The 27,675-nt window shown below is 54.9% G+C and overlaps 1 protein-coding gene across 10 annotated transcripts in view; it reads left to right on the top strand.

Annotated features, from left to right (window-relative positions):
• Positions 1-27,675, top strand: part of NCOA1 (nuclear receptor coactivator 1) — a 247,091-nt gene that overhangs the window by 201,958 nt on the left and 17,458 nt on the right. For all 10 annotated transcript variants that reach the window (XM_014522550.2, XM_025210716.1, XM_025210719.1 and 7 more), the window contains 7 exons: positions 4,995-5,169; positions 13,315-13,441; positions 20,175-20,343; positions 23,005-23,316; positions 23,827-23,928; positions 26,031-26,430; positions 27,160-27,334. In XM_014522550.2, coding sequence (XP_014378036.1) covers positions 4,995-5,169; positions 13,315-13,441; positions 20,175-20,343; positions 23,005-23,316; positions 23,827-23,928; positions 26,031-26,430; positions 27,160-27,334 — 1,460 coding nt within the window. The remainder of the gene's footprint in view (positions 1-4,994; positions 5,170-13,314; positions 13,442-20,174; positions 20,344-23,004; positions 23,317-23,826; positions 23,929-26,030; positions 26,431-27,159; positions 27,335-27,675) is intronic.

Raw genomic sequence — 27,675 nt, 5'->3', positions numbered from 1 at the left:
TCTTTCCTGCCTATGCAGGGGGTCGGACTCGATGATCTATTGAGGTCCCTTCCGACCCTAGCATCTATGAATCATCTATGAATCTATGGAAGTGATTTGCCCTGATGGTTTTGTACCCTTAGAAGTGGGCGCAAAGTTGCATTCTCCCCTCCCATTTCTAGCAGATGGCGAGCGGAGTAATGAAGTGCAGGAATATGGTATCTTCAAAGGTGCGGCCTGTCCCAGTGATGCATCTGAGCAGGGCTTCCAGGCTCCTGCGAGGCCTGCTACATTGCCAGGAGCAGAAGCATTGCTTTCGTGGCTGGTGTTAGCCTTTCTAAGGTGACAGACTGGCAGCGCTATGCCCTGTGCAGCCCGATCACCCCCCTGCCCCGCAGAACAGCCGTTCCCTACGTGCTTCAAAGCACATGAGGTGCGAGGAAGAGCTTAGGAGAAGGGAAAAAGTTGTGTGCAGGCTTCGTCCGGGAGCCACGTCCACATCGCTGCATGCAGAGAAGCGTGGGAATCAGAGCTGTGTATCACCAGCCAGGGCACTGCAGTACAACAGCGAGGGCAAGAAGAGGCAGGGAATCGAAGCCCAGGGCTTGTGGGCTTCATCCTTTTCACTTTGTTGGCTTGACAGCTAGGCCTTCCCCACTAACCCTCTCTTTGGAAAGACTAACCCTCCTGGCTTAGCAGGCCATAACTGATACACCCGGTCACGCTGGACAGGGGCTTTGCTGGGCGGTTAGCCCGTTGCTCCCTGCTGATGGGATTAGGTGGGCTGGCATTTGGGTGGCGGTAATTGTGTTGTTGTTTAGACACCATAGGGACAGAGGGAAGCTGTCACTTCGCAGTGCTAACGGTTCGCTCCAGGCAGCTGCGTGTGTGGCACTGAAACACGGCTCCGACTGACCTTCGGCCGTGCACCTGCCTCTGGGGTCGGGAGGGCCTAGACGAGACCAGCCCAAAGCATTGAGTCTTTCATGGACTTTCCAGCCCCGGTAAGAGTGTGGGATCCAGGTCAGCCTGACAGCACTTTTCAACCCACGAAAGCACTCAACAAGAGTGAGCCAAGGCTAAGGCTGAGACCTCCAGGCAATCGGCTTCATTTTGAAGCCCCGTTCTCCTGCTGCCTCTTGCGTCAGTCCTGTGACTCCAGCCCGGCTCCCAGGCAGACCCCTTGACAAGGCAGCTGTATTCGTTATTGTTTCCAAGGGCTTTATGTGACTCTGTGTAAAGGCTTCTCCTTCAGGGTTACCCCTCTTCTAGGTAACAAGACAGTCTGCATGGCCTCTTAATGAATTACCTGAGTGGTACCCTGCTTGCGTGAGTGGTGAAGTTAGCTATCGTTGCTTCAGCTTATTGGGATGTTACCTGTGAATGCCTGCAGTATCCTGGGACAGAATTTGCCTGCAAATTTATTGTTAGAAAGATTTTCTCTCTTAAACCTGAATATTTTTCTTTGCTAATCAAAAGGCAGGTGTCTCTCAGCTGCACCGCTCCATACATCATTAGAGCCAGAACGTACCGCTGCGATCCTGTAAACCCCTGCATAACCCAGGTCACAGAGTGCCACCCAGTGACTCCAGTATCTTGCCCCGTATCTTATGACGGGGGGCAAGTGTGTCTTGTAGGCAGGTGTTCGGCCTTGTATAGGGCGCTCACCTACCACCATCGGGGTGCTGTATAGTTGTGTGCCGTACGTGACCCGTCTTCCCTTTTTTTGCAAGGTGCATCTCACCCGAAGGAAAGTTGCTGTGACAAGGAGCTGCATTTCTCTGTGGAATTGTGTAGTCCTTTTGCAGAGTGTCCACTGACGTGCGCTCCTTGCATTTTATCCTCCACCTAAGTGGGAACCGGCGTGTTTCTAAGGGCGTGCCTTTCCTGCGGACTCCAGGCTTAGAATCTGATGGAGAGAAAAGGTGGTGGAAAGCCAATGAGCAGATATTTTGCTGTAAATCATGGTATTGATAATTAGCACCTAGTTCAGTCCTACAATCCTAGAGCAGTCGGGCTGGAAGGGACCTCCAGAAATCATCTAGTCCAACCCCCTGCCTTAGGCAGGATCATCCTTATCCGAACTATCCCGTACAAGCCATAATATAAACTCTACAGAGGACTTAGTCTACGTAGTTACACAAGCGCTTGCCCTACCACAGAGGTGGAGTATATTAGCAATGTCTGCCTGGTTGTCTGCCTGCCTACCTATTGAGATGCTGGCATGACCATAGAGAGCAAATGATCAGTCCAGGCTGCTCAGGAAATGTGATCGCCGCTCAGACGGAGGCTGCGCATCTCGGAGAAGAGCGGCCTGTTGAGAAGCTGCATGGCAGTCTTGCAGGAGACCCAAGCGATGGGGAGTATAACCCCACCATGGCTATACTGCCGCGTCCGTGAAACAGTTGAGCTGCCGGTAGCAGCAATCTACCCATCTTCTTTTTGCCTGAGCTGGCTCAGTAGAGTCCCTTCTCCTCGTGAGATCGTCACGTCCTAATTGTTTTATGCAGTGCATTCCCACCTGAAAGCACCTTTCTGGGCTTGTCCCGTAGTCGGGAGACTTGATAAATAGGTGACATTTTGTCAGTAAAAGAGAGGGGAGAATAATCTAAACAGACAGCGCTGTCTTTTGCCATTTTCTGTGCGGTACTTGAATAAATATGGAGAGAAGTCTCTAGGTTGAATCCTCGGAGAGCGATAACCTCGAACTCATGCTGATGAGGTGCGGCGGCACTTTATCAATGCCAGTCGCTCCACTTCGAGGGCCCGTCTACACCAGACGAGCATGATACGGCCGTGCTTTGTGTCCTTGGAGAGTGCCAAGGTTTTCCCCTCTCAGGGAGGGCGCGTCCAAGCAGTGAGGAACACAAAACTTCCCCCGAGAAGCAAAGCAGCCAGGGGCTGGACACGGGGCTAGCAGGGCTCCGGGTGGTGTTGCCTGAACAGGCTGTTGGCGGCAGACTTCTGCTCTGCTTTCAGGCCTCCGGCTAGACAGCCTCTGCTTTCGGTCCACTGATGTGACGTGGCTGTTCCCAGCAGAGAGACCTGCTCATCCCTTCAGAGGCCGTTCTGTATTTCCAGATAACTAATACAGCCCACGTAGGACACAGAAGGCGCTTGTCACGGGGGTTGTGGAGACTCGACCTCGGTAACCTCTCCTTACCTCCATAATGAAAGAGAAAGGGAGCTGTTCCCTGCCTCTCCGTTCCCAGATCCTCCCCACTGGCCAGCCCTTGCATTCCTGCTTCTTGCTGGAGGCCTTCCCTGGCTTTGGTTTCCTAAGAGGCTAATTTATCTTGTCCCCTTTTGCTAATTGCTGAGTCTTTCCTTCTAAGCAATCGGCCGGCCCCTTGCAAGGCCCTTGTCAGAGTTTGCCTTGGCCACAGCTAGCCTGCAGGCCCCTAAGAAGTGTGAATCACTTGCTACAAAGCAGGGCAAGGCTGAGGCCAGCCCCGAGCTGCCCCACGGTGAGATGCCAAGGGAAGCTTCCCACCCCCGGGCCTGCCCTTCAGTCGCGCAGCTGATTTCTCCGCGGCCACGCGAATGCCTGGTCTCTGTTGTGAAAGACGCAGCTGCCTGCATACCCCAGGCCGCCGGTAAATCTAGTTATATTTATCATAGACGTGGGGACTGTCAGCTCCAACCTCACAGCCCAGCTAATGGCCCGGCTCCCCAGCACGGTGTTCTTCGTTCCCTGCATCTCTTGGTCAAATGCAAACGTATTTGGGCTCAGCACTTCTGGCTCTGTCAACGTGTACGTTGCTTAACACGCACGCGGTTTGTTATGCCATTTTGAGAACCACGTTCAGATGTGTCCTTTGACTAATTCGGCTTCCCTGGAGCGGTTATTTTTAGCCACAACCCCATTTATCTTGTCCCCTTTTGTCCCAACCTGCTGCTTCACAGGATTGTCATTATCTCTACTGGTGTGAATCGCTTCCCCAGTAACTTCCCCATTTATTGGAATCCCCAGGCCAGACGTCTCCTCTTCCACTCTTTGCCATGATGAAGATTGTAAAGGCTAAATTATATTTTACTAGCTCATCAAGTACGGCCCTAGGCAAAGGCTCATGTAGAGTTTTGGAGAGTTGTTCCATAAAGCAGCTTCTCAAGAGAGGCCATTTTTTAACTCAGCTTAAGCACATGTATATTAACAGAGCAAACCGGAGCCTGTTAAATAGCTATAGGTTTGCTACAGCCCGTTCAAGCCATTAATAATATTTGTGACTATCGTAGCGGTGTCATGAAACCTCAGCTGAGAACAGGGCCTCGTTGTGCTGAGCCCTGTATGGACACAACAGCAGGGCACCATCCCGGCTCCAAAGGGCTTGCAGTCTAAATAGGCAAGAGAAATAAAGAGTGGGAGCAAGGCGGTATAAGCACCCCTCTTTTACAGCCAGGACCTGAGGGGTAGGGAGGTTAGATGAGACGGTGTCACGCAGGAGGCTCGTGCCAGTTTGGACCTAAACCCATCTCTCGTGACCATAAAACGACCCTCCTCTACGGCGCAGGTGTTTGTCCCCTGCAAGGTGGCTGTGGGTCCCCCGTGTCTGCAAAACGGCAGCATTTCATGGTGAAGACGTTGCTGTTGCCTCTGTCCTGCAGTGCTCTGGGTTTGCACTAGCATATGGGGTTGCAGTCTCCCCTTTCACTCCAGTTTCACGCAGGGACCGCCACTAAACACCAGTGGACGGACACTGCCCCGAGCCTGGAGGCAGCAGGGAGGGAAATCAGTCCCTGCTGCCAGGCTGGTGCTCCTATGTTCTCAGTGATATAAACCCAGCAAAGGCCTTTCCATCAGTATTGAGGGAGGGGATAGAAACCTGCGCTGCAACATGCTTGAGGCGCAGGGGATGCAATGAGCCCCGCGCGGTTTTAGCAAGCAAGTTAATTATAGGGTTGGGGGGAAGCCGGGTTTGGAATTGCTTGTGTAGTTAAGATAACGGAAAGCTCTCGTTTCCCTCGCTGGTGCCCAGAGGGCCTGCGACTCACCCTGATCTTGTTTCCTCCCTCAGTTTGCCGCCGACCTTGACCAGCTCGACCAGCTGCTGCCATCGCTGGAGAAGGCGGCGCAAATGCCGGGCCTGTGCGGGCCAGACAGAACCGAGAGTGGCGTGGCAATCAAACCCGAGATGATGGCAGCTCCGCTCCAGGCCAGCAGCACGGCAAGGACCCCCACGGGTCTCAATCGTACGTGTGGATGGGGGGGCAGATCCCTGAGCTCTCACACCCCCGCCCCCAGCACTGGGGAGGTCTTTTGCGGTCGCAAGGGTTTTCCATTAACACTGCGTGGCTCTCCCTTGTAGAGATCTGAGACTCCTCCCACCCCTGCCTGCACTTCAAACCACTGTGACGTGAGTGAGTAAGAGGACAGGGGTGTGCCCCTGCACAGGTTCAGAGCAGACAGACTCAGGGACGAGGGGGTCACTGCACATGGGCTTGGACAGTCACCATCGCTCGCGGTGTCTCATGGTTCATCCCCGGGGAGACACCGCAATACGTAGCCTGGTCAGCAGAGGTGAGGCAGCGTGAAGCAGCCTCAGCGCTTGTGCCCGGAAGAACTTGTGGGCAAAAGCAGAATAAACTGGTGGAGCTTTAGTGAGGGCAGCATGGCTTCCCCTCGGGAGCCCGAGGGGTTGCTCTGTCAGGTGGGTCTCGGGCCCTGTCCGCACTGCAAGGGCAGCCGAAATCTGTGCCAGTGGCGGGGTTCAGTATGGTAACCAGTGTGGTAACATGTCCCCTGCACCTGTCCAGGTACGGGTTTGCTTATATAACCATGTCCGCACCGGGGACTTTGGCCAGCGCAGCCCTGCCGGTCGGGGATCACGCCCCCGGCACCCCAAGAGACGGGACGATGCTGGCACAAGTCTGCTGCGTTGCTGTCGTTTCGGTTGAAACTGCCCTCGCCCAACCCCTCCATTCCCTGCCGGCCCCAGTGCAAAGAGGAGTACCAGGTTTTGGCCGTACGAGGCCCTCCCTGTCCCACCGCTGTTTCAGGCTGGACAAACCACAATTGGTTTTTATTGCGTTTCTGGATCGCCGTGAACCAAAAGGACGGGGGCAGGAGGATAAGTTGCATTGTCACTGGCAATTGCACTGAGTCCTTAAAGCTGAGGTGCAGATTTTGCTATCGAACAGGGCCGTCTGAAGGAGTCCAAAGGCTGCAGGAGGGGAATTTTTTGAAAGGAAAATCTAATGGTTGGCAGAATGATGCCAGATATAAACCAATTAGCTGCTGTTTAACGTCCTACCCAGGGAGGGATAATCCACGCATTACTTATTCAGCAAATAGAGATAATGAAGCTGCTGGCTGGCTCCGCGGTCTCAGGCAGAAGCCAGGGAGAGGGACCCACTAAATGGCACCGCCTGGCCGGGGTAAACAAAGAGCCTGGGTTTTGTTCCGGCCGTAAATCCGGTGTCTTCAGCAGAGTAGAGCGGCTCAGCGCTGTGAGGAGGAGAAAAACCTGCCTTTGTGACCAAAGAGTGGACGCGGCTTTTGAGACAACGCTGGTGCCCTCCTGGAGTAGAGTACAGCTGAGCTGCACACACCCAGCGGCAGGGGGAACGGCCTTCGGGCACTCGTGCCCTGCTAAGGAGAGCACTGTGGGCTGTGAGCAGCAGGTTGGCTCCGTCACCGGGGCTGGCCATTAGGGAGGGACAAGGCTTGATACCTTGGGGAGAGGCGAGGGCCTGCATCCAGAGCTACAGGCAAGGTGGGAGACAGCACCCGGGGCATTGAACCTGGCGAGAGCCATGGATGACAGCGAGCCTGTCGGAGCCCTGTGCTGCACAGCTCCACAATAGAGGATATCTGGGTGTGTGAAAAGGAGCTGTCAGCTCTGTAATTGTAACCACTGACCCATTGTCCCTTCCCCACCCTGCTGAATTCACAGCTAAAGATCAGACGGCAGCTTATCACTCAAACCTATTATTTGCTCTCCCGTTGGAAGGCCGAAACGGACAGCACCTTCAGGGACCTGCGTATTAGGGACATCCATAATGCAGTGACACGATGAGTGCGATTGTAATGGGCCTTACTGCCTGTGGGACGCGAGGGAACCTTATACCAGAGTGGAGTTAAACTGAGATCCACAGGGGCAGGGAGTAGGTTTATAGCACAATCTGCAGTGGGAGCAAGCCCGGTTATGCTCTTGAAACTCCAGCCGTGACCCTACTGTACGAGAAGGAACATTAGCCAGCAAGAATAGCTAGCTCAGAGCCGAATGCCTGGGAAGAAGCCAGTTTGTTCAAGTTGGTGCAGTTGGGTTAAACTGGATGGGTAACCCATGACAGGGGAGCGATGCCAGATCGTTAGACTGGCAGAGAGTAACATGCAGCTGCCTGGTCTTTGCATTGGCCCCATGTGCAGAGGTGACATGCAGCCTAAGGGCTTGGCAAAGGAAATGCAAAGATTTGGCAGTTCAGAGGGCTCAATTAAGGCCTCTTCAGTTGCCCTGAAGAAGTCTCCCCCCTCTGAACAAGGGGGGGGGCTGGAAGTACCTGCAGCAGCACCCGGCTCTTCCCCGTTGAGTGGGATATGTCTCGCATCTGGATTCTGCACGTGACCAACACAATTTCTTCGTCCTGGTTTCTTTTCAAATGGCTTAACGTTCTCCCAGTCTTGATGCTCAGTGTCAGGAGGCTGGATGCTCGTTCCAGGCTGGCAGGCACCATAAAAATAAAGGCACGTGGGGCCTCTTTGCAGTCCTGCTCCATTAAACCCCCGCTGAGAAGGGGGCAGAGACCTCTGGCGGACGGTAGGTGAAAGTCATCCCCGTGCTGCAGGCCATCAGCACTGGAGTCCCCTGGCCTTGTGCGAATCTCTGCACCTCTGCTTTAATGATCAGCTGTAGCGATGGGAAGTTTGGAGAGTGATTCCCAGGGGTTCAGAACATGCCTGTTTCTTGCTCTGTAACCGGTAGGCACAAAGCTCCAGACAGGTCCAGCTGCCTTCTGCATACCCTGCGTTTACTGTTCCCCTGGGCTACAAGCAGGTCATGGCTACGTAACGTTATAGTTGCCCCAGCATAACTGCCCGTGCGTATGCTCGTACTTCACGGTCACCTCCTGATGAAGGCGTGTTGAATTACCTCTCATTTACCATGGAGTATAAGAGCGTGCACACAGGCCGTTTATCCTGGGGCACTGGCCCCTTCCTCTCCACTCCTCTAATGATGGCAGCTCGCACGATCTGCTTTCTCACAAGGAGTAAGGCAGAGCCAGGTCACTGTCCAGTGCCGATCGGTGGCTTTTCTGCCCTGGGTGCAGCCGGTTATTGCTTGCGCTCTGAGGCATGATTGCCTGGATGACCTCCGAGTGACGGAGTTGCATCCGGCAGTCACTGCTCCCGAGTGCCATAAGCACGCCGTTCCCCTGTTAATCCCCCTCTCGCCCTCCAAAGTTATTGATGTCAGCTCCTTTCCTGGCAGGGCAATGGATCTGTCGAGCACTGGCAATGTTGCGATGAGCCCTTGGTAGCTGTCTGAGTTGTACTTATTTATTATTTAATGGCTCTCTAGCTGTTAACAGCGGGCAGGGCATGCAGGCTGGTCGGTCTCCATTTGAGTTCTGCGACCCCGTGGAGCCACCTCAGCTCAGGCCAGCTCCTTTTCCTGCAACGAACGGCAACAGTCCTCATTTCAGGGTCCCGTCGGAGCAGGGCAGGGGGACAGTAACTGGACCAACCCCCTTCCAGCCCGACACAGGTACGTACTCCCACAGGGAACCACGGATCTGGGCCTGCTCTTTCCTGGCAGCTTGCACCAGCCACTTCTGGGGGGTCTACCGGTACGAAAGCATAGCAGAGATCACCCAAATCGGTCCAAACCCCACAGCACCGAGCAGCCGTTGATGACATGAGTGGGAGTCAGGTGGGGCCTAGACCTTGTGTCTGGATTTCATGCTGGTGGGGCAGGGCATGTATTTTAAGAAATGACCTTATTTATTCACATACCAACACTCACCTTTTGCCTGAAAACTAGCGTTCAAAAATTAGGGTCAGGGTCTTAAATGAGGAGACTGATCTGAAGCAGTTTAGTTAATGGGAAAGATCTTTCTTTTCTTCATTCCGCTCTCCCTCAAAGAAAGTGCGGGTCTCATTTGCGGCTGTGCAGTGTGTGAATAAATGAAGTGTTTTAAGGATGGCACGGGATGAGCTGCACAAGGCAACACGGTCCTGCCCTTTTATCTACAGACAGGGGCATATGCAAGAATGAGGCCTTTCTTGCCTGCAGTGCAGTATCTGGAAACAGGTGTGCACCGCTGCATATCTGCCCCTTCTCATTGCTCTGCTTGCTCAGTGGAGAATCACAGCTTACAGGGGTTGGAATAGAGGAATTCAATTCACTTCCTTAATCTGAAATAACCCGACAGCTCTGGTGCCCCCCATACGCTGACTGGTTTTCAGAGGCAATTGGCTTTCAGGCTCTGCCTTTTTTTGTTTTAATCTGCATTATTTCAGATAAAAATAATGTTCTTTGCCTTCACTTGTGCCTAGAAAGATCTGGTCCAAGGTACAGCCATGACTGCAGCACAGCAAATGCAAGGGGGAAGGTTCCTCTGGGCATTAATCCAGACCAGCAGTTTACCTTTTTAGACCCCAGGCCCCCTCCGTAAGTCTTGCGAAATGAGGAACATCCCACTGGAAAAGTGAATGTATTCATTACGGTGCTTCCTACCCAGCACAGGGACCAGGCAGGTTGGTTGGGAAGGAGGAATGACCGGGCAGGGACAAGCCTGTATGTACCTCTTCCCACGCTGTGGCACCCTTCAAAGGATCTCATAGCATCCCCGGTTGAGAATCACTGGGCTAGACCATCTTTGCATACAACTTGGCATGAATAAGCTGCTTTTGAGAGCTGGTGGGGTTAGCAGCTGGCTTTGGCTATGCTCTGCCCAGAAGCTTGTAAGAATGTGGATGAAATCTGCAGGGGCAAAGATCTCAACACAGGTTGTAAATTAGACTATAAGGCGCAGGGGGCAAGGCAGGACTAATGACACAGTGGTAGAGATCTCGGTATTCCCGCTTGCCGGGCTACGCTGTGGCTGGGCAGGACCGGTTTGTTTTGTCCTCCAAAAAGGTGGGGAAGTGCTGTAACGGCAGGCCAACAGCAGGGAAGGAGATCACAGGCAGTCGCCAGTCCAGGATTGCTCATCTCAGCCTGAGAAAGGAGGAGTTGCCAGACTGGATCAGGCCATATGGTCCAGTGTCCTGTCTCTGACACCAAAGGCAAGTGAGATCTGCGGGTTTGGACCTAGACTCGGAAATGTCCATTACTAAATGTAGTGATCCCCAGGGAGTCCGGTACAGAACCTTAAATCTCACCCATGGTTTATTTGACCATGCTGCTTTCCGCTGCCTGGCCAGAAAATAGTAAAGGTTTGGAAGTGTAGAAAAGTAGGGCTGGAAGGGTCCTCGGGAGTCCGTCTGGTCCAGCCCCAAGGCAGGACCGGCTCTATCTGAACCATCCCAGCCAAGCGTTTTTCCAGCTCTTGAAAACGTCCAAGGATGGAGACTCCACAGCCTCTCGAGCATCTGTTACGGTGCTGAAACGCCTGCAGAGCAAGGAAGTTCTTCCTAATCTCCAACCTAAATTTGCCTTGCTGCAGTTAAAGGAGGAGTGTTACTCCTTGTCCTCTGAAGCACTTCTGAGCTTGTCTCTGCGAGGGTCCTTGTCTGCTTTTGAAGTCAGTAGGTGCCTAAGACCAGCTTCACACGCAATCCAGGGACCGGCTTGTCGGGTAGTATTTTGCACTAGTTTTCCTTGTCTGGAGCGCTATGCAGGGACTCGCCTTGGCTTGCAAGTGAAATGAGGTTGGCACTTCCAGTCCTCAAAGGCAGCTTGAGAGGAGGTAGTTGCAGCCTAGTGCTGCATTAGTGAAGGAGGCCAGGGCCAAAGCACAGTGGCGTAGCTGGGGAGCAGAGCTGCACCCCCTTTGCCCACGTTGTGCCATGTTGCAGATCTCTAATGGCCACGAGCAGCGAAAGGTCTCCTCGCCGACAGACTTGACCGCAAGGACCTCAGTACAAAGCACTAGCGCGATTGCCCTTGTAAAACCGTAGCATTAGGGATGGCTCGGGTTGGGTTGACCCGATACCAAAGGAGGATTTGGTTGATCTCAAGGAGGAAGAAGGCACCTGGATGTCTAAGCCATCGTCTTACTGATGGGTGTGTACGGGGAAGAGCCGGGGACCGCACCCTGGCTTGGAGAAGCCACCAAGCTTCAGCACAAGTGACGAGCGGGGTCGGTGTCAGACAAGCCTGCGGGGAATCGGAATTGGGCTGCAAAGCAATTGTGCATGGGGTTTTCTCTTGCCGAGCTGGAATGGCCCCGCTGCTGCGCTAGCACTTCCTTTCTTCTTCTGTTGCCAGGCAACCTTAAGGCTCTTGTCTTTCTGCACAGTAATTGCAAGAAGTAAATGAACCCGTGGTGGAGTCGCCTCTCCAACGTGTGGCTGTGATCAGGATAGCCGGCCCGGCACGCTCCGTGAGAGGGAGGAAGGCGCAGGGACCCCCTCCTCCTTTTCCTCCAAAGGGAGGTCTGGGAGGACGTGTTTGAAGGAGGTCAGCAAGATGGATCCAAGCAGCGTGCTCGGATGGTAGGGCTAGTTTCACGGGAGTCCAGTTACCGTTTATAACAGCTCTGCGTGGCACCGACCCCAAATGGGGTGACTGAGTTGGGAGCATCCGGAGGTGCAGGCATGGCCAGTTGGTGCTTGAGCAAAGGATCGGGTCCATTGACAAGCAGAAGGCTCACAACCCTCTTACACGCCCCAGCCACCAAAGATGAGCCAAAACACTCGCACGGGATTAGGTTCAGTGGGGAGTTTTGAACGAGGACACAAATCTCTGTAATCGCTAATGGTTTAATACCACATCTCGTCTTACTGGAAAAAAGGAATTGGCACAGATGAGCAACATGTGGGGGGGGGGAAAAAGACTTTCCATTTATTTTAGTAACTGCCTGACGAAGTGAATACTTGAGCCCCTAGAAATGCTAGTCATTTGGGATAGAAACAGGTGCTCAGAAGCAGAGCCAGGATGGTCTTGCCCATCGCAGCTTTCCTTCTGCACTGGTCTTGGAAGTGAGGTTAGCCAAGAGGCCGTTCACTCTTCAGTATCACCTCCTGTTTCCAGTCAGATGATGCCGTCAAGTCTTCAGGTAGAGTGTGGCCTGGGCTAGGGCTCAAACACCTGCTGAATTTAATTTGCTCCAATTAGCCCTTTCCCTTTTAAAATTAGTTTCTATGATATCAGAAGTCAAACGGCATTGGTAGGCGTGTGCAGGGGGTTCCTTTTCGCAAGCAAAATCTCCGGTAGGAACAAGAAAGAACCCGTTAGCTGGCTAATAACGTGAAAACTTCCCTAGATTCAAGTAGAAGAGGCATTTTTTGCAGGGTCACTGTGTGTACAGAGTGGGGAAGAAACTGTGGCACCTAATCGGTGTTTATCCAAAAGATTTTGTCTGCATCTGATAGCTGTAACTGGGCTGAAAAGAGCTGCCTCTTGATGCTTCTGCCACTAGGAACGAGAGCTCTAGAGGCCTCGGTGAGTGTCTCGCACACTCCGAGCGTGTCTGTTTTCTGAAAACTCATGTCATGTATTTTGAAATCCGAGAGTACCGGTATCCTTGTCTGTACTGCTTATTCCATAATGGCAACACACTGTAGCTGTCCTGCAAACCCTGTCCACCTCTGTCAAAGAAACAGAGTGGATGCATTTGGGCAGCAGTAGTTAAAGTGGGCTGTTGTGATTTGGGCAGGTGTGCGGGGCAGTGTGGAGGGCAAGGGGAGCGAGCTGCCTTTGGTGAAAGCTTGGGTACTCTGCACATATACAGTGTGTGTGCCGTGCTCATATACTGATAGCCAACGTGGAACAAATCACTGACCCACCCTGGGTTCCTGGTCTGAGGTAGCAGGAGATGGGGCAGGACAAGGGGCTTGAGGCTTCTGTGTCATCTCTCTGTCTTTGGTGCTCATCACCACGGTATCTGAGTAAGATAAGCAGCCTCCTGTTTTTTAATCCTCTGGTAGTGGTCATCCTTGTCCACACAAGCAGCTCGGACTGAGCTGTTGAATGCTTGTGGGAATGGAGACCCACCAGTGTGAACCAAGGGCTGTCAGATGACTCCCAGTTGTCCCACCATTCATCTAAACAGGGTTTTTTTTCCCCTTTCTTTTACTTTCTCCCTCTCTCTTCCCTCACCTAGCCACAGAAGGTATTTCACACATGGACACAGAGGATGGTGAACAGGGAAAAACTTGTGCAGCTTCCCCCAAGACCTCTCCTCCTCTGTAACACTTTGTCTCCCCCACCTTTGCTTTTTCCAAATCAGGAATATCCGAGCTGGAATTGGGAGTTCCAGATCACCAGTTTGGGCAGCCAGGAATGGGCGACCAGCTTCCGTGGACAGACAACACCATGGCCTCCATGAATCGAGGACCGTTGAACAAACCAGAAGAGTAAGTAGCTTGGGTTTGGAAAATCTGCTCTCCAGTGCTGTGAACGGCCAGAGCCATAAACCGGTGGCGCTGGTTTGAGCCTAGCAGCCCCAAGCTAGGAAGCACATGCTATGTTTTCAGGGTACTGTTATTTCCTGGTAACACCAGGGGAAACCAACCCAGGTTGGGACCCCCGTTGTGCTAACTGCTGCACAGATACGTAGGAGAAGCAGTGTCTGTCCTGCAGAGCTAACTTTCTAAATCTGCAAAGGGGTGGAAGTGGAAGAAGAGGCACAGAACATCTTGCACAGCAGGTCCACAAAGCCAGGAGTAGAAGTCAAGTCTCCAGTCTGTCTATCATGTTCGCACCTGCCCAATAGAGTCGGGTATTTGGAACAGCGCTTCCCGTCCTGTAAAGCCTCCAAATTGATTGCATGGTGCATGAGCTCATGTGATGGTAGCTCTTTATAGTCCATGCTCGCCATACTGCGTGCGAGACAGAATCAGTCCATAACCTCATAACCTGCAAAGTGGCCAGAGGTCACCCAGGGAGCAAAGTGCAGCTGTTCCCTGTAATTAGCAGAGGATTGTGGGATACCGCAAGTTGGAGGATTGTTTCTCAGTTGTTCGGGGAATCGTGGATCCAAAAGGTCATGAGCCCTTTGGTCTGTTCATCTTAAGATTGGTGTCTGGCCACACAAAGGATCCACATAAGATCTCTCCTGCCCAGAGCAGCGTGTGCAGCTGGTGGGAGGAGACTCTTCTGCATTGATCTGCAGGTTCCCCAGGATCTCACTGAAAGAGCAATGTTGAGTTCAGAACAGAATCCTACCCTAGGTCTCTTCACCAGGGAAGGTCTTGTGAAAGGCATGAAGGGAGATTAATGTCTGCTGAATAAACCCTTAGACGATGAGCACAAAACTCTAGTAAGATGGAGCAGAAATATCCATCTCCAGAACATGAAGGGGTTATTCATAGATTCATAGATGTCAGGGGCTGGAAGGGGCCTCACAAGATCATCGGGTCCAGCCTCCCTGCGCTTGGGCAGGAAAGACTACTAGGGTCAGATGACCCCAGCAAGGTGTGCGTCCAGGTGGGTTTTTTTGAGATATCCAGAGTAGATGATTGTACCACTTCTGGGGGGAGTCTATTCCAGACCCTGGATACCATGTCATGTGTAAAGGCTCCAATTCATTGAGTGCAGGGGTGTCAAATTCATTTGGCCCCTTGGGCCAGGTCTGGACTGCAGGGCTTCTTACAGGATCCAGACGCACCTCCATTGCTAACATCCTTAACTCAGCCCCAAATCAGCCTACCCTAGCAGGTCGCCAGTTCTGCGGCTTGGTCTTGGACTTCAGCTCAGAAGACCAGAAGGTCCTCTTGCTGTCTGGAAGAGCTAAAGGGTTAAGAGAAGGGCTGGAAACCAGCCTGACTCGGTCTTCCAGGGAAGTCATTGTCTTTCAGTCTCCGCATTGCGCTGCTTGTGTGCACAGGGCACATTTGGCGACAAGCAGAGTAATTTTGAAAATCACATTTTGGATCTCAGCAGTCCTAAGCCACAAGCGCTCTCTTACATGCTTTATCAGGTAAAGCCTGGGCAGCCCTGCTGCTCTCCATGCATTGGGTCGGCAGGCTTGTTTTCATCCTTTTTTTACGCAGCCAACATGGGTGCCAGAAAAGGGAACCAGAGTCTCTTCTGGCTCATGTCTCAGAGTGATTCATGCAGTCTCAGTGGCGGGGCTAGATTATGTGGGAGAGGGCAGCCTTTGATACCCGCATCTTTGTAACTGTGGGGAGGGGGTGAGCCAGAAAGATCCAGCATGACTCTCTGCCTGGGTCTTGGCAGCAATCTGCCTTTGGTCTTGTAAGTGGTGCTGGCTTGCGCTGGAGTCACCAGGAGGCAATACACCCATGCTGAGTGCTGAAAAAGAAGCCTCTGCCTTCGATGCAGCATGTTTCGCTAAGCGTTGCTTAGGCAGGTTGGCGTCGGTGCATTCACTGGGCCTGGAGGAAAGCTGATCCCCAGCCCAGTTCTTGAGCTCCAGGTCTTAATTGTGGTTTAACCAGGCTTCAGTCACTAATGTGCAGGACCGTGCAGGGAGAGCACGTTCAGTCATTTCTTGCTGTCAGTGGGACCCACGTCAATGGTAACATCTCTGTGGCATAACCTGGGCACTTGTGTAGTCATCAGCAGTGTTCGCTGTCTGATGGGGCAGTGGTGAGATCTAGGAATGGCACCCTGCAAAAACAGAGAGCAAAAGTAATCCCTGATGGAGAGAGCATACAGACTCTTTCTGTGTTTGTAGTGGGGAACTACAAGTAAATGGGACACGCTGATGGGAGCACACGATAGTCACGGGGTGAGTGCGTTGGTCACCATTCCTGCAGCTCCTTCCACATTTGCTAGGACTCCCTATAGGGTCCTGTGCTGTAACTCTCTATAGGGTCCTATGTTGTAACTGTCTTGCGTTAAGCAGCACGCCCACATCCAGCCAGGCCACTAGTTCTCTTACTGCTGCGCACCTGGGCTGCCCAGGCTGTGGTGGTGGCTGGAGAACTGGGCACTGAGGGGACCCCACTTGCCAAGTCCAGCCTATTTATCCAGACTCAAGACCCGCATCCAGGGCGTGGGCTCTGACGGGGGATACGTTTTCTCTGGACGTGTGTAAGATCAGCCCTTCTGCAAGTGCAATAGCGGGGTCAGAGTCTGCTGTTGCAGGCAGTGCCACGAGGCAGGGAGCGTGCTCAGCGCTCCACGTCCGTGCCTCAGCAGGCACCCAGGCCTTTGCTACGAGGCTGATCTCCGCCGGGTGTTCTCGAATCCCTCCAATTCCTGATTCATCTCCCTGCTGAGCTCTACAACACCACTTGAGGCTTTAGACATCTTAAAATAAACAGGCTCTTGATGAAGTATTTCGAGCGGGGTTACAGCTCGTTGTCGGTCTCTGGGTAAAGGTCGCTGTGGCAATCCTTGCTTTGGAGCCGGTGCTCGTAGTCCAAATCCCTCAGGAGTGCTAACAGAGCTGGGTAAATGTCAGCCACGATGCGATGGTCCTGGCCGTCTCTTCTTCTTTTACCTGGAGCCGCTGGGGCGCAGAGTTGGGCACATGGCGCTAGGAACTGCGCTCCCATATGGGGGAAAATGATGCCTGTGCAGAAGGCTTCATCCTGGCCCTTTACTTACAGCGTGAAAACCATCCAGGTAAGAGAAGTGGCCTGAAAACACTGGGAAATGCCAGACAGATCGGACCCTTATTAAGATAGCATGAAAGAAAAGGGGGTCATCTCGGCATCCAAGAACAGCTTGCTAGTGTCCTTTCATGTAAAGCCCTGCCCCGACTGGCGTTTGTTATAAGGCTGCAGGGGTTTTGCCTGCTGAAACGCATCCTCACCCTGATTTGAGAGGAGGTTGGTGCTTTTTTGCTGGGGCAGAGTCTCTGGGCAGCGTAGGCAGGTAGCCATGCAAATCCCTGCTGTTGTGTTTCATCCATGGTGGAGGCACCAGAAGTAGCAGCCAGGAGGTGAGAAGTCACCTGAATGCACCGCTGTGCTCCTGAAGGGAGCAGATGATTAACTGCAGAACATTAAAGCAACTTGTGGACATAATAGGATGGGACAAACCTCATTGGAGGCCTTTCCCCAGGAACAAAGGCCATCCACAGAATAAAGCTAGTTATTAAGAGTCCCAGCCTCCATAAATATAGACTGCAACCTGGGAGCATGGAGACACAGCCGCTGTCATTTCTGTACGTGCTGTTTCATCATAACCGTGGCTGGGTGATGGGGGCCTTACGGGGTTGAGATCAGGTGGGCCGCTTCTTCTTGGGGTGCTGGCAGGGAACAGACCTGGCTGTCCTCGGTACCGGTGAGGCCAGACCCCTTCCGTGTGAAAGCAGCCGGACCAGGAGTTGTGGAAGGCAGGCAAAGCATGGTCTTGCATTTGAACAGCGCAGGTGACAACGGAGAGATTTGCTGCCTTTCAGCCCTTAATTCGTATGAGCAGACGATCCCCGTTATCGCGACGTGCTGAGCTGCTCTTGTGCTGTTGTAGGCTTTCCTAGACCAAATTCGTATGAGCAGACGATCCCCGTTATCGCAACGTGCTGAGCTGCTCTTGTGCTGTTGTGGGCTTTCCTAGACCGAGGAAACAACCCAGTGGTTTCCATCCAGCCCCATAAAATTGAAATGTCTGCCTGGACTGTGGCCTGTAGACAAGTGGGGCAGCAGCAAACCGCTCACCATAGGATCTGATTGAGGCTGGCTGGCTGTAGCTTCCTAGAAACATAACCCAGCAGGGCTGCAGGGCCCTCAAGCATCCCTCTTGTCCATCCCCCAGCTCAAGACAGGACCATCCAGGTCCGAACCAGCCCAGTCTGACCTGCTTTTAAATCTGCCTTATGCTCCAGCTTCCACATTGATGGGTCCCATTAGAGCCCAGATTCGCAATTGTGTGCAAAGGTTGTTTATTGGTTGTGTGGTATGAGCTGAGCTTTCCCTGCTGCATGATATGTTAATTAGAAGATAATTGAGGTTCTCCTCCTGGTGCACATGGGGGCCCACAGTTTTATGGGTCGAGCATTTTGCAGCCTCTCTGGCCCGCCTGTTGCAGAAGACTTTCTGAGCTCTTCTCTTCCTGTGGGGCAGGTGCAGGAAAGTGGACAGGTTTCTGCTCCTGCCTGGCTGTTTCCTCTTTGCCAGGCTCATCCCGGGCCGTTTTCCTGGAGTGGAACAGCGGCCTGTGAGGACCACATGCAGGGCCTCTGCGTTTTCAGCGGCATGTGGAGGCCCCAAAGCCTGGGGCTTGGCTTTCTGCATGGCCAAATTCCACCATGCTTCAGAACGCCAACCTGCGACCTGTGGGATAGCTCCCTGACGCAGGGGCACTTTGCAGCAGGCTTGAAAATCAGTCTGGAAGGGGAAACGGGGGGGATTCAGGGCTCTGGGTTCAGTTCCCGGCTCTGGGCCAGACTCGCTGCGTGACCGTGGGTGGGTCTGGCCATCTCTGTGCTTCCTCCGTGTCTGTCAAGGCCACTCTCTCTCCACTGTCTTTACACTGTGAGCTCTTCAGGGCAGAACCTCTCCCTCGTTGCTTTTATCCGGTGCATGTTACAGTGCACTCGACTGAGGTCAGTAGATGCTACCCTAATACACGTAAGCCGTAACGTGTGGATGCCAAGTGCACTACCAGCAGGCTGGGCCTGGCTTGTGGATCGCTGCTACCGGTTACCCAGATTGTGCAGCATCGCGGTGTTCATTTCTAAGCAAGCGCCTGGCCCTCGTGGCCTCAGAGAGCACCTTCCACACGCAACCCACGCGTGACTGATGAGATCAGGGTCAAAGGAGCGAGCTCCTCTGCTCCTTGCTGATCTGATTGGAAGCTTGCCTCAGCAATCTGGTGTCAGAGCCTCAGCATCAGCGGATCCCTTGAGCAAACGGCCCAGGGTGTGGGTGGGAAGGAAGCCCGTGATGGGTGGGATCTAGATAGCGATGCAGACAAGGAGGCACGGGAGTCGGGAGTAAACAGCCGTGTAGTCCTGTGGGGGTCATCCTTCTTGGCAGGCATGCCACAGATGAGCCCCGTGCCCCCTCCGAGAGCCGATCTGTTGATCCATGTTCCCTGCCCGATCTGCTGCTCTGCTTTCTGCTCCCCGCCCAGTCTGCCGCTCAGCTGTCTGCCCCCTCCCCAGTCTGTCATGTGCCACACACAGGGACTGCCCATGCAGGTTGGCCACCCCTGGCTTACGTCCTACCTCCTGGCTCTGCTGTCACCTTGGTCTCTGTGTGACTTCCACTGACACCAGCAGGGTCAAGGGCAGACACGATTTCTGTCCAAGCCCACGGTTTAACGCGGACTCACCCTCTTTCTCCTGGTGTCTTGGGCAGGCTGAGCAGAGACGACGGAGCATTGGCACGGTCAGAGCCTAGGGACTAGCATTTTAGCTTTGATTTCTTGGTGGTAACAGAGGCACAAGCAGCACAGACTGGAACAAGCCCCGCTTCCCATCTCACCCTCCCTTGTTCCTACACTGAAATCGCAGAAAGCCCAAAGCCTTGCCTTTTCCCTGGATTCAACTGCGTGCATTGGCCGCGGTGCTCCCGGTCAGATTGGCTGCAGTTGCTTAGCTTACATCTGGTCTTCATCTGGAGCTAACAGGATCAACATGTCTGCTTCTTGGGAACTGCTGGCACGTTCGGCTTCTCCCCTTGGTGCTTTTCTGTAAGCGTGATGTGCCGCGGCTCGCTCCATCGCAGCAAATCCCATTGACTCCAATTAGTCACGTCATTGGAACGTCTCTCATTGCATATTAATCTTAATCCCAAAGCCTGTTGAGAGAGCTCCTCGGGATTTTGATTTCTGCGGCTAAAGGGTTCCCTTTGCTTTCAGCTGCTTCCATTCCAGCTGTTCCAGCCTTCCCCAAGCCTCTCCGGCTTTTTTGTTTCCCGTTGCTTTTCCCAGCAAACAGGGGAGATGTTTGCAAAAGCAAAACCTAGCGAAACCTCCCTGAATCTCTGCCCTTGCTCTGTTCATAGTGGTCTTGAATTGGGCTTGACTGGTCCCTAGGCTGTGCAGTAGGGCATGGGCGTAGGCAGATTTTACCCCCGGTGCCTTGCAGACGCAGCATCGGGTTTGTATGCTACGCAACGGAGCAAATAGGTGTCCGGTGTTCAGAAAGTGCAGGGCAAAAGCAAGAGTAATGCTGTTCCCCCACGGGAAATGCCTCTAACATCTTCGCCTGCCTTGTCGTCCCTGCAGCCAGTGCATCACTTCCCAGCTGGACGAGCTGCTGTGCCCTCCCACGACGCCCGAGGGCCGAAACGACGAGAAAGCCCTCCTCGAGCAGCTCGTGTCCTTCCTGAGCGGCAAGGACGAGACGGAGCTGGCGGAGCTGGATCGAGCGCTGGGGATTGACAAGCTGGTCCAGGTAGCTCCACTGGGGTCTGGTGGGGGGTTGTGTCCCTGGCTGGAGGCTGAGGCCTGGGACCGGGTTCCAAGGAGGGTTTCCAACATCTGGTGCTTGCGGGCCAGATGTGGATGCCAGTAAAAGCTCCTGAGGTTCAGAGATTGCTTAATACCATGGTGCTCTCCAGGGGTGCTGCCAGCAGGTTGGGAGCGAAGCCCATGATAGAGATAGCAAGCTCCCTGCTTTGAAAACGTGATCTCCCCTGGGAAGCATTGGCCATTCAGAGGCGCCTGAGCTCCTACGTCCTTGGCTGCTCGCGTTGCAGTGAGCGGGGAAACGCTGGCAGGCTCTCGTGCTGCCTCACCTTGCTTTGGGACGAGCGCGCAGAGGGGAGCTCCAGCCGGCACCTCGCGAGCGCGGATTCCTGAGCCTCGGTGATGCTACAGATTGCGTAGCCAGCAGCTGCCTTTCCTGCCAAGATCGGCTCCCGTCGCAGCAGTCCTCCCATCTCCCTTTTCAACTACGGGCCAGTGATCTGATTCCGGCATTGGCTTTTTATTGAGAGAGTGCAGTGGCCCCGATCCTGCCCTGAGACCAGCGTGGGCAGAGCTGTTTGATGTCAGCCCCCACGGGCTCCCACCTGAAGGCAGGGATCCACCCCTGTGTGCCCAAAGGCAGGACCGGGGCCCGCAGGAACATGTCAGGCTGTGACAAATAGCGAGGAAGAGCCCGGCATGACAAATGTCTGATTTGGAGGAAAGATGGAAGGAGCAAAGACAGAGAAGGAGTGAAGTAGTTTGCTTGGGACGGTCTTGCAGCTGTTTATTTTTCCAGTCCCCACAGGCTTGAACTGAAGCACTCTCAAAAGAGGGCTAAAATGGGGTGAGCTCCTCCTTCCCATCTGCGGGCAGGTCCAGGATCCCGAAGGCAAGGGATGCGGTGTCCTTGAGGCGTGCAAAATGGAGCCCCTGGGACAACCCGACAGAGCAGCTCACGTCCCTCTTTACTGGCCCATTAAGAGGCCTGAGCCTCAATTGTGAATCAAGCCTGCGTGGGCGATGAGTGATGTGGGGTGACCGATCTGAGATGCCTCCCGGGAGGCTGGACTTCCCGAGGGTGGAAAGCTCTTGCCTTGTGAATGCTGTTGCCCTTGTGAGGCATCCAAAATCGCTAGCTGCTTTGGGCCATTTAGGGGGTTCGCAGCCTCTGCGGCCCTTTCTGTCACTGACCCTTCTGCTGAACCCGGCGCCGTGGACCCCTTTCCGCCAGGGCCCTCCTGACTTGTTCCACGCGGGTACCGAAGAACCGCCGGTCGCGCCGCGTCCTTGGGCGAGGGCGCAGGCCTCTCGATCTTCTCTCTGAGACACCGGCCTGCCCCTGGGTGAGGATGTCAGTCGTCCCGGTCCCTTCAGACGGGAGCTTCATGCTTGGAATCGAAGCCCAGTGTCTCTCCCGTCCAAGACTCATTGATGTTAGTCTTGGGCTTTTCCCCTGGCTCCGGAGGATGCTTTTCTGCAGCTTATGTCATGCTGTGAAATATTTACTGGAAATAAATGTTTATGGGAGCAGGATTCAGGATCCAGGTAGCTCGTCTCCTCTTGAGAGGTCGGTGCAGGACCTCTCTGCTCTCGTCCTCCAGTTTCCAGCCCAAGCTTGTTCCAGCTGCTTCATCCCATTTCTCTCCTTTTGTTTCATTAGCTCTTGTCCCTCCTGAGTGCTCGCACTGAGCTCGTCTACGCTCTGGACTTTGCCGCCACCTCTGAGGGAAAGGTTTTTTTAGTGCTAGTGAACCTGGGGAACTCTCTGCCACAGGATATTATCCTTTCCTTCAGCTGTCCTAAAGCTAAAGCCGGATTGTGTGGACGGTTCACTTCACCGTTCGCACCTGTAAGCCCCACCCAAGTAGTACTGTTTGCCATACTTTTGGTCCAAACCCATCCTGCGGCTGAGGAGAGCCCACCACAGCTCAGAGGAGGAAAGTACGGCACTTCTTCCATCCTGAAATCACTGCAGACCAGTTTGGTCACCCAGTATGATGGAGAACAGCCTGACAGGTATTGCTCCAGCCACTGGTAGCTCTTCAGACCATTGTGGTAGCTGGGGTTTGCCAGGGAACAGGGGAGCCCTGTTGCAACCCCCTCTGGCCACCCCTGCTTGCAAGTTGTAGCAGGGGTGATGGAGGAGACGCTCGAGGTGACTGGGGCAGTGCATCCAACCTGGGTGTCTCCGGAGAACAGCGGACACTCCTCTCCCTCTCGGCCCCAGTGATCTCCTGCCAGCGGTGGAAGCTGGGTGGCCTGGAGAAGCAGGCCCCTTCTGCACGAGCCAAGCCCTTCTCAACTTCTGGCCGTAGTTCACATCCAGGCAAAAAGTCCTTGCTCTTCTTCAAAGGGTTCTGGTTTTTCTTAAGTCCTGGGTCTCCAAGGAGCGAGAGGTGAGCCGTCCTCCCGGCAGGCGCTTCCTGGACTGGTCCCTGCGACCAGGCTCGAGCGGTCTGGGACGGGGCCCGGCGTCTCCGGGTTCAGCGCTCGGGTTAACCAGCGGTTGTGGAAGTGAGAGCAGGGACGCGGGTGCCGGCGGCTTCGATCTGGGGCTGGTGCTCTTGGGAGCCGGGGCCGCCCCTGTGTGTCTGAAACGCAGGCGGGGGCTTCTCTGCTGACCCCTCTCCCCTTTCCTCGACAGGGAGGGGGGCTGGAAGCACTGACGGAGAGATTCCAGCCCCAGCAAGTGACGCCGCCTCTCCTCATGGATCAGAAGCCCGGCATGTATCCCCAGCCTTACTCCTCCGCTCCCACCGCCAACCTCCCCGGCCCCTTCCCGGGCATGGTCCGGCAGAAACCTTCCTTTGGGCCGATGCCCGTCCAGGTACCTCCGCCCCGAGGGGCTTTCCCCACCAACATGGGCATGCAGCCGCGGCAAACCCTCAACAGGCCCCCGACGGCTCCCAACCAGCTGAGACTCCAGCTGCAGCAGCGGCTGCAGGGGCAGCAACAGGTGAATGAATGTTTGCTCTGGTTTTATGGGGAATCCCATTAGATCAGGCTGGGGAAAATCCTGCTTCCTGTGTGCGGCTTAGGGACCCCCCAGGCCGGTAGCAGAGCCCATCACCCTGTCCCGTGCTCATCCGTTCCACTGCCCAGGAGTCGCCTCTGGGCACTTTCAATGTCCGCGGGTCTCGCAGCCCCTCCAGCTGTTGAAACCTTCCTCAGCTCTGTTCCCAGGGCCCTAAGCCCCTACAGCTGTGAGCAGGCTGTGCACCCTCCCCTGCCTACATATTGCCAAAGCCGTTCCACCCACTCCCAATAAGTGCCTGAGCTGTTAAGAGCAGCACGAACACTAGACATCCCCTTCAGCAAGTAGTTGGCTTCCTCAAGGATATAGCAAAGGTAGAAGGAGAATTGTTACCGGGAGTCAATGGCTTGTGGGGGGACTGAATACGTGCAGCAGCACCAGAGAGAGCCAGCACCAAGCTGTAAGGTGTCTCTGATTTCTCCTCCTCTGCAGTTGATACACCAGAACCGGCAGGCCATCCTGAACCAGTTTGCAGCCAGTTCCCCGGTCGGCATCAACATGAGGGCAGGCATGCAGCAGCAGATCACGCCGCAGGTAATGGTGGGAACGCGCGTGTCTGTCGAGAGGGAATGAATATCACTGTAGGAGCCGACGCCGCTGAACTGAGAGCGGCCGTGAGCTCTGGCCATTCCCAGAGCTGATGGCAGAAAGAAGTGCTACCACATGAGTCGGGGGGAGGATATGTGCCTAGATCACTCTTCCGTGTAGCTGGCTGTTTTTTCAGCCTAGGAAGAGTATCTCCACCTGGAGGGGATAGACATCCTGGTTACTTAGAGATGAATTGTGCTGGGCTTCGTTGAAGAGGGGCCCTGAATTAACGAGCGATGTTCTTTTCAGAGCGTAATTTATAGCGAATACTTTTTTTAATGATCCTTGTAAGCCCCAGGTCCACAAGTTCCATTTTGCTTCCAATAAAGAGTGATAAAATACCTGCTCAGTGCTTGGGTAGAGGTTGAAAGGCGCAGACAGTTTTCATTGTAAGCCTCTGATTTTAGCTGCCAGTGCATGAATCAGACTTTCACAGCACGGGCTGACATTTTCTAAGGTGATTAATTGGGGGCAAATCTTGGTTTGGATATTTGGGAAACAAAATCTGTTACTGAAAAAAAAACTCTTGGGCTATTTCGTGTCCGATCTAGTCAGAAAGTTGGGTGTGAGATTCCAAAATTGGCCTTTGCTGACAAAAAGCGCCTTGGCACACGCCCAAGGAAACAGGGTTTGATGTGAATGAGCGAGTGGTCTGTTAAAGTCGCCTGTTTTGCAGCCTGGGGATGGGTGTCCCAGCAGGCCAGGAGCTGTGCGGACGCAGAGCCAGGTTTAGTCTACGGTGCACTTCAACCAACACAGCTCCCAGGGCTGCCACCAAAACTTTGGGGGTCGCTACCCCTCGGTGGTAGCAGCTCCCTCCACGCTGCTGCATGAGCGAGGCCTCTGCCACCACCCAGCGGTGGGCAGACGTGGGACGTAGACACTCCTGCACCTTCTGGCAGTGATGGCAGCTGTCTGGGCAAGGACACAGCTCTCCTGCTCCAGACAGCTTCCAGGGTAAAAAGAGGACAGGAGCAGGGCATGGAAAGGGGAGGCGATTTGACCAGGCTCACACAGCAGGTCACTGGCAGAGGTTGGGTGTTAAGAGCCAGCTCCCCGGGTACCCAGACCTGTGCAGCAGGCGAGCTGGGCAGCGTGGCCTAGTGCTCGTCCGGGAGAGCAGATGGAGCGGATGACCTGGGTCTGCTCAGGCACGTTGGTGCCGGTCAGGTGGGCAGTGCACAGCTGGCACGATACAGGCAGGTCAAGCCGGCTCCTGCCCTGAGGAGCTGAAAAATGGGCAACAAAAAGTCCGGGGCACGGGGAGGGCAGGACGTAATGTAAAACCCTGGTGATGGAGCAGTCTGCATTTGTCAGACCCAGCGAGCAGACACCAGCCTCTCTTGGGCAGCTCCAAAGCTTGCTACCAGCAGGGCTCCTCTGAGCAGAGGTACCACATGGGCAGAGCCTGGGAGAGCGCCGCCTCCACTGTCCCCACCTCTCGCGCCTCCCGTGGGGCTTTAAAACGCCCCTCAGGATGGAGGGCGAGACAGAGGGGCCAGGTCGGCACGGAGGGAAGAAGTAGGTGGAGGCAGGCTGAGCCGTGCACAAGGCCCAGGGTGAGGAAGTGCTTGTTGTGGGGATGATCCAGCACCAACCGCATGGAACCGCGAGGATGAGCCAGGGGGCTGGCGGGAGCGGAAAAGGGCCCGAGCCTGCAGCAGACGGGCATTTTGGGACAGGCCTTTCCCTCGCTCAGAGCTACATGGAGCAGTGAGCCTGGGGTTTCTGCCAGGAGCCGCCGGGGAGCCCCAGGCCAAGGTCTCCTGCCTGTAGCTGTGCTGGGAACACGCATTTTCCATCCCGTCTCTCAGGGGGTCTTTGAGGAGAGCACATGAGGTTTTCTCGTTCGGGACTCGTGCACGGAGGCAGAGCCGTGATGCTTCCTATCTGCCCAGCCTCTGACAGCTCCAGTCTGGCGGAGCGACCGAGTGTCCCCGATGGCTCCTGCGGGGGTTGGCGTTTCCCTTGCCAAGCAATGATGGATACCCCCGGCTTGGACCCAGGGCAGAGCTCTCCCAGCAGTAACATCCTCCTTTCTATCGCAGCCACCTCTGAATGCCCAGATGCTGGCCCAGCGCCAGCGAGAGCTGTACAGCCAGCAGCACCGGCAGAGGCAGCTCATGCAGCAGCGCGCCCTCCTGATGAGACAGCAGAGCTTTGGGAACAACCTCCCGCCCTCAGCCGGCCTCCCGGTGCAGATCGGGGCTGCCCGCCTCCCCCAAGCGCCCCCACAGCAGTTCCCCTACCCTCCGAACTACGGTACGAGCCCTGGGAACCCGCCCACGTCCACCAGCCCCTTCTCACAGCTGGCATCGAACCCTGAGGTGGCGCTGGCCAATCGCAACAACATGGTGAACCGGAGCATGATGGGCAGCGTCGGGGGGCAGTTCGGCGCTGGGATGACCCCACAGATGCAGCAGAACCTCTTCCAGTATTCAGGATCGGGTACGTCCGCAGGCCTGCGTACGGGCGGCACCTTAAAATCCAAGGAGGCGCGGGGCAGGGGGTGGATGGTGCAAAAGCTGCTCCTTGACCAAGCTAATGGCTTGCAAGGGCACCGGGTGTAGCACCAGGGAGAGAATCAGGCAAACATTTGTATAGGGCTTCTCCTGTGCTAGTCTCCAAGAGCCTCAGGAAGGTGGGTGTGGGGGTCATTGCCACGCATGGGGAAACTGAGGCATGAACCTAAGCCGAGGGGTCCCAGCAGCATCAAGCCAGCCCAGTGCTCTGCCCCCGCCCTCGCATTTCCTTAGGGCTGCTCAGGTGAGATCTCCACGTGGCCCCCGTCTTCCAAAGGGACCCTTTGTACCGACAGATTGACCCAGAAGGTGATGCTGTGCGGGGAAATAGCCCCGTCCTGCCGGAGAACAGACATGCAGAGCGATGCTTTGCTATAACTTTCCTTAGCTGCAGGCACTGGAGCACGACCAGACCCCCGTGGCTGCGACAAGGTGGTGTCTGACCGTGGCCATAGTTGGTCGAATGGGGATGCCAGTGGGGTACAAACGCACCCTGTTCAAATGGCACCTGCTCGGGGCAGCCTGGCATGTTGGCAGTGCCCGGGGGGGTCTGAGAGGCGCGGAATAGCAGACACGGACCCCATCCCCGAGGCTCCCGCTGGGGGATTTGTGGTGCAGTGGCCTACAGCGCAGCCGTCTGTCTCTTGCTCCGCAGGCATGGGCCAGCAAAACGAGCCCGGCTTCGCCCCCGCGCTCAGCCCCAGCAGCCCGCTGATGTCGCCGCAGATCCCTCCTTCCCAGAGCCCCATGCTGCAGGCAGCCCCGCCGACCCCCGGGTACCAGTCCCCGGACATGAAGACCTGGCAGCAAGGAACGATGGGGAATAACAAGTAAGTGGCGCTGAGGGGCAGGGGGAGCCAGTAGGTACGGATATGGACACCCTGCCCCATTGGTGGGGTCACACCTGGGACTGGAGGGTTCAAAGCCACATGCCTTTGCCACCTGAGCCACAGGGGTCCTCCTCTAGCTGGGAGTAGGTAGCAAGATGTCGCACTCGCACTGGACGGGTGCTCTCTCGGCCCGTAACTGCAGACCCTGCTGGTAACGTGCAGCGTTGCTTCCTAGACGTCCCGCCAGGCAGGAGCTCCGTTTCCCTGGTAAAAAATAACCTTGGCCTTACAAGACTGGTGGCTCTCCCGTTCTGAGACGACCAGGGTGGGCTGGGACAGGG

This window comes from Alligator sinensis, unplaced genomic scaffold (assembly GCF_000455745.1).
Source record: "Alligator sinensis unplaced genomic scaffold, ASM45574v1 scaffold637_1, whole genome shotgun sequence".
NCBI classification, from domain to species: domain Eukaryota; kingdom Metazoa; phylum Chordata; order Crocodylia; family Alligatoridae; genus Alligator; species Alligator sinensis.
This window is presented reverse-complemented; position numbering and strand designations above follow the sequence as displayed.